The sequence below is a fragment of the Grampus griseus genome (assembly GCF_964374135.1).
Source record: "Grampus griseus genome assembly, chromosome: 3".
Taxonomy (NCBI): Eukaryota; Metazoa; Chordata; class Mammalia; order Artiodactyla; family Delphinidae; genus Grampus; species Grampus griseus.
In genome coordinates this window covers 122,873,994-122,886,332 of record NC_139019.1, presented here as the reverse complement: position 1 = coordinate 122,886,332, position 12,339 = coordinate 122,873,994, and the positions used below count along the sequence as shown (strand labels likewise).

General features: G+C 43.4%; 1 protein-coding gene across 4 annotated transcripts in view; it reads left to right on the top strand.

The window, feature by feature from the left end:
• Window positions 1-12,339, top strand: part of PPP2R2B (protein phosphatase 2 regulatory subunit Bbeta) — a gene marked incomplete at its 5' end in the record, with an annotated part of 454,413 nt that overhangs the window by 24,109 nt on the left and 417,965 nt on the right. For 2 of the 4 annotated variants that reach the window (XM_082651307.1, XM_082651305.1), the window contains one exon: window positions 21-171. The exons of 1 other annotated variant lie outside the window; for it this stretch is intronic. In XM_082651307.1, the coding sequence (XP_082507433.1) occupies window positions 93-171 (79 nt within the window). Of the gene's footprint in view, window positions 1-20; window positions 200-12,339 lie in introns of those variants that run through there. One more of the 4 variants, XM_082651304.1, reaches the window with a different exon arrangement.

Here is a 12,339-nt window from a genome sequence, read left to right as displayed (position 1 = left end):
GTAGTCAGCTTTAAGGGCCGAGAGAATCCTTATGGATTCAGGAGACTGGTTTTTTATTTAGATTTTTTTTCTTTTTCCTTTTTTTTTGGAAGATGAAATGCTTCTCTCGTTACCTGCCTTACATCTTCAGACCTCCGAATACCATCCTCTCTTCCAGCTGCCACACAGAAGGTACAGACCAGAGAGGGAGAGCATCTGGGTGGGTGGGAAAAAGTGGGCTGGTGTCTGACTTCCCACAGGCTCTGCTGATACTGCCTTCTGTAGCTACTAGATGACTGTCGTGCCCGGCAAAAGCTTGTATCTCACAGACTTAGATCTGCTTCTAAGATCAGTCTGTCTTCTCCAAGGAAAGTATTTTCTGAAGCGCAGGATAATATTGCAAAGGTGATCTCAGAACTGATACAACTGAGTAGAAAATAATTTAGAAATATTTTGCCAATTTCCCTTGTTCTCCTTCACATGCAAACAAGTAACTGGAACTAACGTTAAAGGGGGGACAAATTGCTGTAGATACTGCCACATACATTTATCCAAGCTCTCTGTTTTGTCACTGTCCTTTTAATAACTTGGTGTATGCCCAAGAAAGCAATTAGCAAAATAGAGTGAGCTTATTACTGTATGACTGTGGAGCGTTGGTTGTTGGATTGATTTGCTCGGTCTGTACTTGGCGTGCAGGACAGGAAGATCGCAGCTGAATTTCAGTGCTTGCTGGAAATGTGGTTTGTGGGGTGCTAAGTTGATACCTCAAGGCGAGGGTGAGCTGAGTCTTGTATGAACAGTTCCCCGGTTCCTGGTCCTTTAAGGCACCTCCTCTGCTGCCCTCTAACCTAGCATGATATGCACACATGAGGGGGGAGTTTCTGTGTGCACGTGTGTGTGCCTTGTAAACATTCTGGCAATTCCCTTTCAACTAGGCACAGCAGGTTTCAATGTTCCTAGAGTGACTAGCTGGACGTGCATCTTCTATGTGTGCTTTGCCTGTTTATTTTGACCTGACACATCCTTGGAAAAGAGCAATTTCAGGAAAAGCCACTAGCTGGCTGTTTTTCAGCCTTAGGGGCTGTCCTACAAGCGGTCCTCGATGGAAGAGGGCTAAGGATGGTGAGGAACGACAACTCCGCCTCAGGTCCAGACACACTCTGCCGGAACTGAGCTGGTGAACAGGCTGTTCTGAAAACCCACCCTCGTTTCTCATCCTCACAGGAGGAGCCTGGGACTGGGGGCTGTGTATATAAAATGAGAGAAGCATGTATTATACCACAAGGTGCTTTTTAATCAGTACCCCCCAAGAAAAGGGAGTAGAAGTTTGGAATCACCCTTGAATTGAAACTGAGGATGGTATTTTCTATAGACGTTGATATTTCATAGATTTTTAAAAAATTGGATATTTTCTTTAAAATTTTATTAGGGGCTAAAGGAGGTGGCCCATTGAGAAATCTTTCTTCCTTCATAGAGAGAAACTTAGCCAGTCCCTACATGTGTTGGGGAGAAATAAGGAGTAACATGGATAGAAATTTCCAGAGGAACTTTCCAAATGCAAAGACTTAAACTCATATGGGAAGCTGCCTCAGTCGTTTCTGATTGGTCCCCTGACATCCCCTCCCAGCTAAAACTTTGAGAACCCAAACACTTGGTCTATTCAGTTGCTGTTTTGTATATGAATCAAAGTAAAGACCCTACCTAATACAGACGAAACACCACCAACACAAGAACTTTCTTGAACTGTGTTTTTAATCAAATTTACCTGATTTATTCCATCAAAACGGAAACCCCATTTTATTCATGTCAAAGCAAACAATCTCTGAATCACCAACTATCATCAGATTTAGGGGTGGGAGTGGGGAGGCTTGTCTCTGAATTTGTTGTAAACCTATGGAAGACAATGTTCCAGGAAGATAGCATCTGGCAAACATTAAAATCAGGGATGAGGTGCAGGGGCACAGTAGTAAAGGCAGGAGTTAAATACCAAGCAGCCAGGGCCAAGTCCCTTAATTGCTCTATGCCCAACTTCATCTCTAAAATAGAAATGAAAAGACCTACTCCCAGGACGTTAAGAATTAAATGCGATAATTAAAGTTCTTCATAAATCTTGCTACATGAAAGATGCCATCATGTGTGAGTCCCACACACCATGCGCTTTCTTAGATATTCAAGTCTGTGTTATTCACTATATTGTCTTAAGCAACCAAATGGTTTCCTCAAGCACATCACAGTGTCACTAGAAACTTGTTACGCTTATTTAGAGTTTGTGGAGAAAAAGATGTCAGAATGAATCTGGGTTTGTGTTTTTATATTGTTAGCAATCATGTCCCTCTGTAGTCTATTCTGGAAAAGTTATGGCTGGGAACTTCATATTTTATTGCATTGAAAAAGTCAAGAATGGATAACTTGTGTCTGTCCCTGTGAAAATCAAATAAATCCAAATGACCCACATCCTCCCCTGAAGAGTCATTATAGAACAATCCTAAGAGCTTTAGCAATTCCTGGGCTGCTACGGGGATGGAGCCGTCCTACTGAGAAGACTAGCATGGTCCTCTCAGCTTTGCCTTCACTTTGTATTCTCAACACAGGAAGATCCTGGGCTTCGAATCCTATCTCTACCATAGGCTAACTGGGTGATGTTGGGTAGTTCCTTTACCTCTCTGAGCCGAAGTGTCCTCATCTGTAAAACATGCAAAGAAATACATTCAGAATGCCATACGCAGGGTGGTGGTGGTGATGATGATGATGATGATAACCAGACTGCACTTGTATTTATGACAACTAAGGCATTACCTAAGTGCATTATATATAGAAACACATTGTACGTAGGGTAAATCACCAATATGTAACTCTTATGTGAATGCTAGTTGTTTTAAATATTGTGGGTTGGGGAGCTTTTGGTGACCATGCTGGAGGGATCTGCTTTTATTACCATGCTCTACTTTAACCTGAAATAAGAAGACACAACCAGAAAAAAAGGACAGCTAAATAACGCTGATGCACAAACAGCAGAAATAGGGTTTTGAGACGATAACGACTGTATTCCCTTCTCTGTGGACCTCATTAAGTGCGTACATAACTCCATCCCCCGACAGGAAAGGATTCATTCAGCAAAATGGCTTCAGGACTAGAGGAACAAAATCCCAATCACAGTCAAAAAGGAACCATTCTAGACAGGACAGAGGGGATGGGGAGATCCACAGGAATGAGAGACCAGTGAGGTATGAGGAACCTTGCCTAATGTTCTCCGATGGACCTAATTTGGCACCTGACATGGGAGGGTCTTTACTGGGGTTATCTTACAAATGAGCAGAGATACTTTCTTTTCCTAAAGGGTAATGTGCTTTGCCACATGCCATATCCCGTCCCTGAGTTGTCTGGTCATGGTTCCACGCTGCAAACCCTGTTCATCCTTTAAAACTCAGTTTCAGTCAAGTCTTTCCAGAAAGACTTCCTCAACAACTCCAAAGATGGAGGTGTTATTTTGAGTCACGTAAACCACAGTAACAGTGAGAAGAAGAAGTGAGAGAGGAGCAGTCGTAGTACCACAAAGCCTGTGGATCACTGGCTATGTGCTGAAGGCACTGGCCCCTCACACAGCCTCTTGCGTCCGACACCGTTATCTGCACGTTATAGATGAGGAAACTGACACACACCAGCTTGCCCAGAGCCATGGTTAGGAAAGTGGCAGAGTCAAGACTCAAGTCCAAACCGTCTAAAGCACAACTCAGTGCTCTTGCCCCCACATCGCACATTTCCTTCTGAGGATCAGTGTGAGAATAGCCTTCAGGTTTACACTGAAACAGTCTATGTCCATGTCTGTCTCCCGGTGGCCTGGAGCAGCTTGGGCACGGGGATCCTACCCTCTTCATCTTAAGTCTCTGAAACCTGGTTTGTACAGAGCTTGACTGAGTAGATGCTCACGAAATTCTTCTTAAATGAAGGACTGAACGGCAGAGTGAATGAATAACTTACCTGTCTCCTTTCAACAATGTTCCTTTAAGAGGAGGAAACTTTCTTAAGCAAAATATCTTCCAATGACACCCAAAAGTAGAGCTGCTGGAAGTCTCCACATACACACAGAGGAAAAAAATACACATTTTTCTAGCTCTTTACTTTTAGAAGTAAACCTTGCAGTGTTTTCCATTTGCTAGGCACAATTCCACTGTGTGTGTACATGGATAAAGGTACAGGTGCGTCTGCGTATTCCTCACAACAATCCTATGAGGTAGGTACTGTTACCGTCCTCATGTGTTAAACATGAGGAAACCAGAACACAGAGAAGTTAGGTAACTTGTCCAAGGTCACACAGCTATTAAATGCAAGGGCTAGGATTAGAATCCTTGTAGTTCGGTTCCAAGGTTCATGGCTAAGAAAGGGTGTTGCTCTATTTTGTGTCTTTTTATGTATTTATGGAATTCTTATATTTCATGTTTTTGGCTTTCTCTTCGCAGTCTCTTTCACGTATTTAGAACCAACCCACTTTGGGCCCGCGTCCAAATGCACTTCTACGCGCAGTGTTCCCTGACTACTCATTTTCTCATTGTTACAAATACATACCTACGTTGAAAGTCTTTCCCAAATGCACATTATGATTCTCTGTAACAAAATTTTATTACATCACCTGAAGGGGTTATGGTAAGGATTAAGTGAGACAGAATCTTACACTGTTTGACACTGCTTTACATTTAAAATTTGCTTTCCATTTTTACATACAATAGATGAACTGTCCCTGCTTTCATCTAAGGCCAGCGAGCCAGCCAGCCCTCCCCGCTGTGAGCTGGATCCCAGCTCTGACCCCTACTCAAGCCCCTCACTCCTGCACTCGGCCCCTCCCCCTCTGCTATCACCAAGTCTTTCCTCTCCCCAGGATCTCTTGTGGCGGTCCACAAACATACTGTAAATCATCTCACTTTAGGTAGTCATGTCCTGATCCTGCATGCCCCTCCAGTTGCTGCCTCATTCCCCGCTCCCCTTTTCAAAAAAAATGCCTTGAAAGGGTCCTCTATACACAGTCACCCTGTCTTTTCCTCCAGTCTGCTCTTTCCATCCCTCCACCAAAATGGCTCTTGTGAGAGTCACCGGTGGCCACCTCATTGATGAATCCAATATCCTTTGCCAGGTCCCCGCTACTACAGCTCTTAGCAGTGTAGGCACAGATGATCAGTGCTTCCTTCTTTTTTTTTTTTTTTTGCGGTATGCGGGCCTCTCACTATTGTGGCCTCTCACTGTTGTGGCCTGTCCCGTTGCGGAGCACAGGCTCCGGACGTGCAGGCTCAGCGGCCATGGCTCACGGGCCCAGCCGCTCCGCGGCATGTGGGATCTTCCCAGACCGGGGCATGAACCCGTGTCCCCTGCATCGGCAGGCGGACTCTCAACCACTGCGCCACCAGGGAAGCCCAGTGCTTCCTTCTTGAGAGGATTTCTTGTCTTGGCCTCAAGGCCCATACTTTCTCTCTGTTTCCCTCTCCCTCACGGCTAGTCCTTCTCAGACTCCCCTGCTTGTTCCTTATCATCTTCCCAACCTGTAAATATTGGAGCCCAGGGCTCAGTCTTCTCCTTAATCTATGCTTGCTCCTAGGTGATCTCATGCTCTTAAGTATCATCTATTCAGTTTATATCTCTAGCTTCAACCTCTCCCTAAAATGCAGACTTGTACATCTAACTGCCTACCCAATATTTCCACTTGGACGTCCAACAGAGATTTCAAAACAGAGCTACTGATTTCCTCTCAAGAAAAACCTGTTGGTCCAGCGTTTTTCTCCAGCTCAGTAAATGAGAACCTAATTGCTCAAGCCAAAAACCTTGGAGTTGTCTTTGATTTCCTTCTATCTCTCACATCCTTCTAATTCTACAATAAATCCTCTTGGGCTTAAACTCCTAAAAATTATCCAGAATCCAATCACATCTTATCACATCCATCACTCAAATGTTTCTTTATCAGAGGCCTTTCCTGGCCTTCCTATCTAAAATAAAATGCCTCACCCCAGTGTTCACAGCAGCACTATCTACAATGGCCAAGCTATGGAAGCAATCTAAGTGTCCATCAACAGATAAGTGGCTAAAGAAGATGTGGTACATATACACATAATTGAATACTAAGCCATAAAAAGGAATGAAATCTTGCTATCTGCAACAACATGAATGGACTCGGAGGGTATTATACTAAGTGAAATAAGTCAGACAGAGAAAGACAAATACTGTATGATATCACGTATATGTGAAATCTAAAAAAATACAACAAACTAATGAACATAACAAAAAAGAAACAGACTCACAGATAGAGAGAACAAACTAGTGGTTACCAGTAGGGAGAGAGAAGGCGAGAGGGGCAATATAGGGGTAGGTACAAACTACTATATATAAATAAGCTACAAAAAGATATAAATAGAAAAATAAAAAATAAAATAATGTACAAGGATATACTGTACAATACAGGACTATAGCCAATATTTTATAATACCTATAAATGGAGTATAACCTTTAAAAATTGTGAATCAATATATTGTGCACCTGTAACATACTGTACATAAATTATACTTCAATAAAAAAGAAAAAAAGGTTACGATGTAGCCAGATGGAAAAAAAAATCCCTCTCTCTCACACACACGTGTACACAAACACACAGTCCCCAGTTACCTTTACCCTGCTTTATTTTTACTCCATAGCACTTACCTTTACCTGACATGTTATATATCCATTTACTTATTTGTCACCAGTCTTGTCATGCTATAGAATATAAGCTACATGAAAGCAAAGGCGTTCTCTGTTTTGTTCATTTCTGTGTCTCCAGTACTTAGAAGAGTTTCTAGCACATGGTAAGCATGGCATAGATGCTTATTGATTGAATGAATGCATTTATATGAAGTCTTAGTGATAAGGTGGAAAGAGTGAGCTCTGAAATCAGATGAACCTGAGTTCCAATCTCAGAACTGATAATTACCAGCTGGGTGACCTTCAGTTACTTAACTGGTATATTTCCTTCTCTAATAATAACACGTCCAAGTATTATCAGGAAGGTGAAAAAATAATGTTGGTAAACACCTTGCATGATGCCTGTGGATATTCAGTGAACTGAACTTAATGTTATTATTTTTTGCATCCCACACTGCATTTCCGCAGCTGTCACATATAGGCATTAAGGTTCCATGTGGATTGAATTTTTTGCCTATCTACATAGCTAGCATTGTTTGTGGGTTTTGTTATATGCCAGACTCTACCTTAAATACTTTATAGTTCCTACCTCACATAAATCTCACAAAAACATCACAAGTATTGGTGCGTATTCTCAGTTTACAGATGAGGGAACAAGGCATCGAATTACATAGTAACTTACTCAAAACCACACAGCTAATATGTGGTAGATCAGGGTTTGCACCCAGACTGCCTGACCTCCAGCAACCAGGCTCTTAGCTGCCCCATACCACTGCCCACAATATTCAGGCACTGTTCTCAGCACGTGGAAACTGAAAAGATTCATCCCTATTTTAAGAAACTAAAGGAGAGAGAAAGGCATAGGCACACAACCCTAACAGTAAGTTTTAGCCCTGGCCGTACATGAGAATCAGCTGTGGCAAAGGCATGGGGCTGTCTCCGCCCCAGACTCTCTGGAAGTCGGCCCCAGGAATCCTGGTTTTTAAATTTCCCCCAGATGAATCTTAGGAGCAGTCAGAGGTCAGAGCCTGTGATAAACAACAGCCATGACTGAGGAACGTCTTCAGAGGTCAAGGGAGGAGCCCTGGGAGAAAGAGGTTGATCACTTGTGGATCCCTTTGAAAAATGACGGACTAAGATCCTGCCGCTGAGAAGAGGTTGCTTTTGGTCAAGATGTCTGGCAGAGACGTGGCTGTCCTGGGAAGATTCAAGGTCAGTGTCATCCTCTTAAACATTCAGTGGGCCTCTACTGTGCATTTGTCGGCTTCATGGTATCTATGAGTTTGCTTCAAGATGTTTTATTCAAGTATTGGCTAAACCATCTGCCTAATATAGAGAAAGTTATTCAGTCTGGGGGGGCTTTAGTTTTGACATCTATAAAAAGGAGGATGAAAATGATGCACATACCAAAGAGTTGCTTTGGTGAGTAAACGTGATCATTCATACAAAGTGAGTAGTGTGGTACCCGTGCAATTTAAGAGTTAGCTGTTGTTATTATTAATATGATTCGTATTAGTGGAAGCCCCTGAAATCGACTCCTGCCTTGTGCGCTTTCGTATGATGTGGTGACGGAAAAAATCCTGGGTCAGTCGTCTGGACTAGGCTCTAGTTCTCTTCTGACATTGGTGTCTCTTGTGAAAATGGCTAATCCTGCTGTGCCTCCCGGACCGGGGCACAAACCCGTGTCCCCTGCGTCGGCAGGCGGACTCTCAACCACTGCGCCACCAGGGAAGCCCTCAAACGGCAATATAATAAAACCTGGTGGTGCTGGTGTGAAATTAAATGAGAGGTGCTTTGTGAAGTAGGTCCCCCTCTTGAGTCTCCACATATAAAATCACCTCACGGGGAACGGTAACCCCGTTTTCAGGAGTTTCTAATAAAAATCCATAAGGAATTTGACAGTGGGTAAGAAATAGGAAGGACAGCACATAATGTTTAAATAAAAGCCAACGGGGCTCCAGGCACTCTGCATGTATTATTATCACATGGAGATAATTATTACAACAATTCTGCCGGGAAAGAAACCTGGCCAGGTGAAGATACTGATGGAGGACTGGTGAGATGAGATATTTAGTTGGAAAAGACTTTGGCTTTGTAATCTGATAAACCAGAGTTCCTAACATGACTTCAAGTTATTTATCCTCTGAGTGTCTGTTTTCTCAACTGTGAAATGGAAGTAAATAATGTTGCCTTTTCATGTTTCTTGTAAGGATTAAAGATATCGAGCAGCATGTGCCTGGTAGCCACCTAATGGACGTTCCCTGTACTTGCTGTGACAGAATGTTTGTCCAGGTCTCACCAGTGGTAACACCAGGCTGGTTGATTCTTTCAACCTGTATCACCTTTTCTGGGGCTTGCCTGTAATGTACAGTTGTCAGTGTTGTTCTGATTTGTGTTTCTGAATTCATTATTTGTCTTTGGTACTTGTGCCCCAGGACAATTCCTTCATTTTGACTCAATTTTATAAATCTAATAGAGAAATCGCTGGTGGTGAAATCATCACTGTTGTTAGAGTCTGGCCTGTTAGTTTTCTGAGTCATTGTTTCTTCACTGGCAGAAAGCTGGGAGAAAAGATGGGCCAAGATGACCAGGGCCTTTGTCTCCACAAGTGTCTGCAATAGCACAGTTAGTAGGGAAAGCAAATGGGAGACAAATAAATTCAAAGGTGTGCCTGAAAGCCCTATCGGAATCCTATTGTTGATACGTGGGAATGTCACTTACCTGAAAATGTTAGGAGCAAATTCATTAGTCAGTGAACCTCCTTTCAAGAGACATCATTAATTTATTTTTTCATTTATTTAAAAATACACTTAAAGAATATATCTGTTATATGTCAAATATTGGCTGGGAAATGTGTTCACTGGTGGTAAAAATAAATGTGGTTCATGCCCTGATGGAAGACAAGTAAACTAATCAAATGAATATAAACTGTGGCAAATGCTGCAATGGAGAGGACATGGAACTAGGGCAAGGTCTAACAGGGGTTTGTAATGCATAGGAAGACCAGGACACTTTCCCTGAAGAAGTGTCACTTGAGCTGAGATCTGAAGGATGAGTAAAACTTAACTAGGCAGAATAAGAGAGAGAATCTTCCCTGCAAAGGGGAGAGCATGTTTTCAAGGTCTTGTCACCAGAGGGACATGGTGAATGTGAGGTCCTGAAGGAAGGCCAGTGTGGCTGGAGCACAGAGACCAAGGAGTTTGGAGGAGACTGAGGCTACGAGTGCTGTGACCCTGCATGTTCTGTGTTGTGAATGATGGAGTTTGGTCTTGATCCAAAGACCAACTGGAAATTATGGAAGGGTATGAACTTGGGGAAAGAAGCCTGGCCATATTTGTAGCATGAGAAGACTGTTCTGACTGCTGTGAGAATAGATTAGAGAGGCTAAGAGGGGGTGGACATATTTTAAGGAGTTGGCCACTCAAAACAGAGATACACGGTTGCTTTGCTTGAAGCAGCCCTTATTGTTGTAGTGCAGTAGACTTGTAGGTGGTTCTGTGTACGCCCCCAATTCCTCAAGTTGCATGTGTGTCTTATTAAAACAGTCTTATGAACACGGAAACCTGGCCATTGGCTTGACATCCAGACAAAGAAATTGTATTCTAAATGAGCAATGTCAGGAACACAGCAGGCTGTGTTTTGAAGAGGAAGTAAACATTCCAGGCATTGAAAAATAGAGTGTGTTTCCTCTTCCAGACACAGCACTTGCAAAGCACGATATTTAGAAGGAAGAGAAAGGCTGTCTTAGGACAGAACCACTAAGAATGTTTTTATATCATGTTATTCAACAAAATAGCTGCTATATCCAAGCCTCTGGAAGGAACAGTACATATGCTCAGCTGCGTATATTTATATATAAACAGCAAGGTGGCCCTCTCAGGGGACTGTTGGCCAAAAGTCTTAGGAGCAAAGGTTAGGAAGCCACATCCTAAGTTAATTATAAATTCATTCTTTCATGGTCCTCTAACGCAGATGATAGAATGTCTAAGCTTGCAGTGGGAACCCCAAATGTAGCATCCTGCAGGAGCCAAGTAGGTACCATTAACCACAAAGGCATGATATTGGCTATCATGGAGTGTATCACTGTGTGTTCCAGCCCTGCCTAAAGGCAACACAATTTAGTTACAGACCACTTGTTTTCATCCCATTGGAAAGAATCACAGAATTTCCATTTGGGAGAAGACCTCTGATTCAGGGACATTCTCAGGGTCCATGAACCCCCTCACAGCTATGTTCCTGACAACATAGCTATGAAAATCTTGCTTCCTGCCCAAGCTGCCCATTTAACTTCAGAAGAGTGCTGACCATGCCTCCATCTTTAAGTTGAGCTGAAATCTGTTTCTCAGAACCATCAAGACAATTCTCTATGTGCACGAGGATGGTTCACATGCCGTGTACAGGCTTAAGTTTGCCGTTCCCTCTTACTGTGATGTTCTTCGCCCAACCCCACTATTCTCTCCCTCACTTCTTTTAAGGCTTTGCACAAATGTCATCCTTCAGATAGGCCTTCCTGCCTACCATCTCTGAAAGGACGCGCCTCCCTGCACTCAACCTTGGTTTTACTTCGTAGATTTGCTCACTGCTTCAGGTGTTAGATGTTTGCGTTGGTTTATCGTCATTTCCTCTCACTAGACCATAAGCTCTATGAGAGCAGGCACTTTGAGCCTTTGCTCCCCACTGGACCTCGCACATAGGTGATGATAAATGGTGGTGGGAAACAAATGACAAATCATCTCGGCTGGCAACAAGTACAGGGAAGTGGAGTGATCCGCGAGATTTTGGCCTCCCTTCTAACACAGTGGTTCCCAAATGCTAGCATACGTAAGATTAACTAGAGTGCTTAGTTTAAAATGCAGATCTGGGGGCTCACACACTCTCTGCTGAAATTCTGAATCAGTAGAGCCAGAGTGGAGCCCAAGAACCCCCATTTCTAATCCGCACTCCAAAACCTGTTGAGGAAGAAACCTCAAGTGCAATAATTCAAGAAACACTGTCCTAGGATAACAAAGTATAGACGATATAGGCAACACCACTGAATGTCACATGGTTTCCTTCCTCCCTCCATATCTAGCCCAAGATGCAGGAACTCTAGATTTAGCCTCAGGGAGGGATGCTGCTCAAGAGAAGGGGGTTAGGTGCCCTGCTTGTAAGCACCCTGATTCTAAATCTCAGTCGGAGATTGCATGACTGCAGATATGCCAACGATGGGTCTTAGAGGGGAGCTCGGAAGAAAAGGATCAACATTCATTTCCTCCACTGCCTGAGCACACAGAGCCGTTTTCCGAATGGCTGCTGCCGCCTGTGAGTGAGGCAGGATACCACCTTGGTCCTGGCAATCTGTGTCAAACCAGATGGATAGCTAGAGCTGGAGGAGACAGGGCAGCTGTGTTCAGAGCCCTACCCCCCACATGGCAGAGAGATGAATTGAACCATCTAAAAGCACACAGCTAGTTAGTGTCAGAGCTGGGACTGACACCCAGCCTGTGGCTTCACTGCACTGTTTTGCCCTCAGTGCCCCCTTTGAAAGTGGTTTGACAGTTCCTAACAATCCTGTGGATATGTTAGAATGACAGGCTGATCTGAGTAGAGACTCTATATGGAAGTCCACGTAGAAAGCCCTCCAGGATACCCTGTAAAGAGTTTCCTTCCTTTCACACAGCAGACTTGTGTCTTGATAAGCCCTCAGGAGAGAACCAGCTTTGA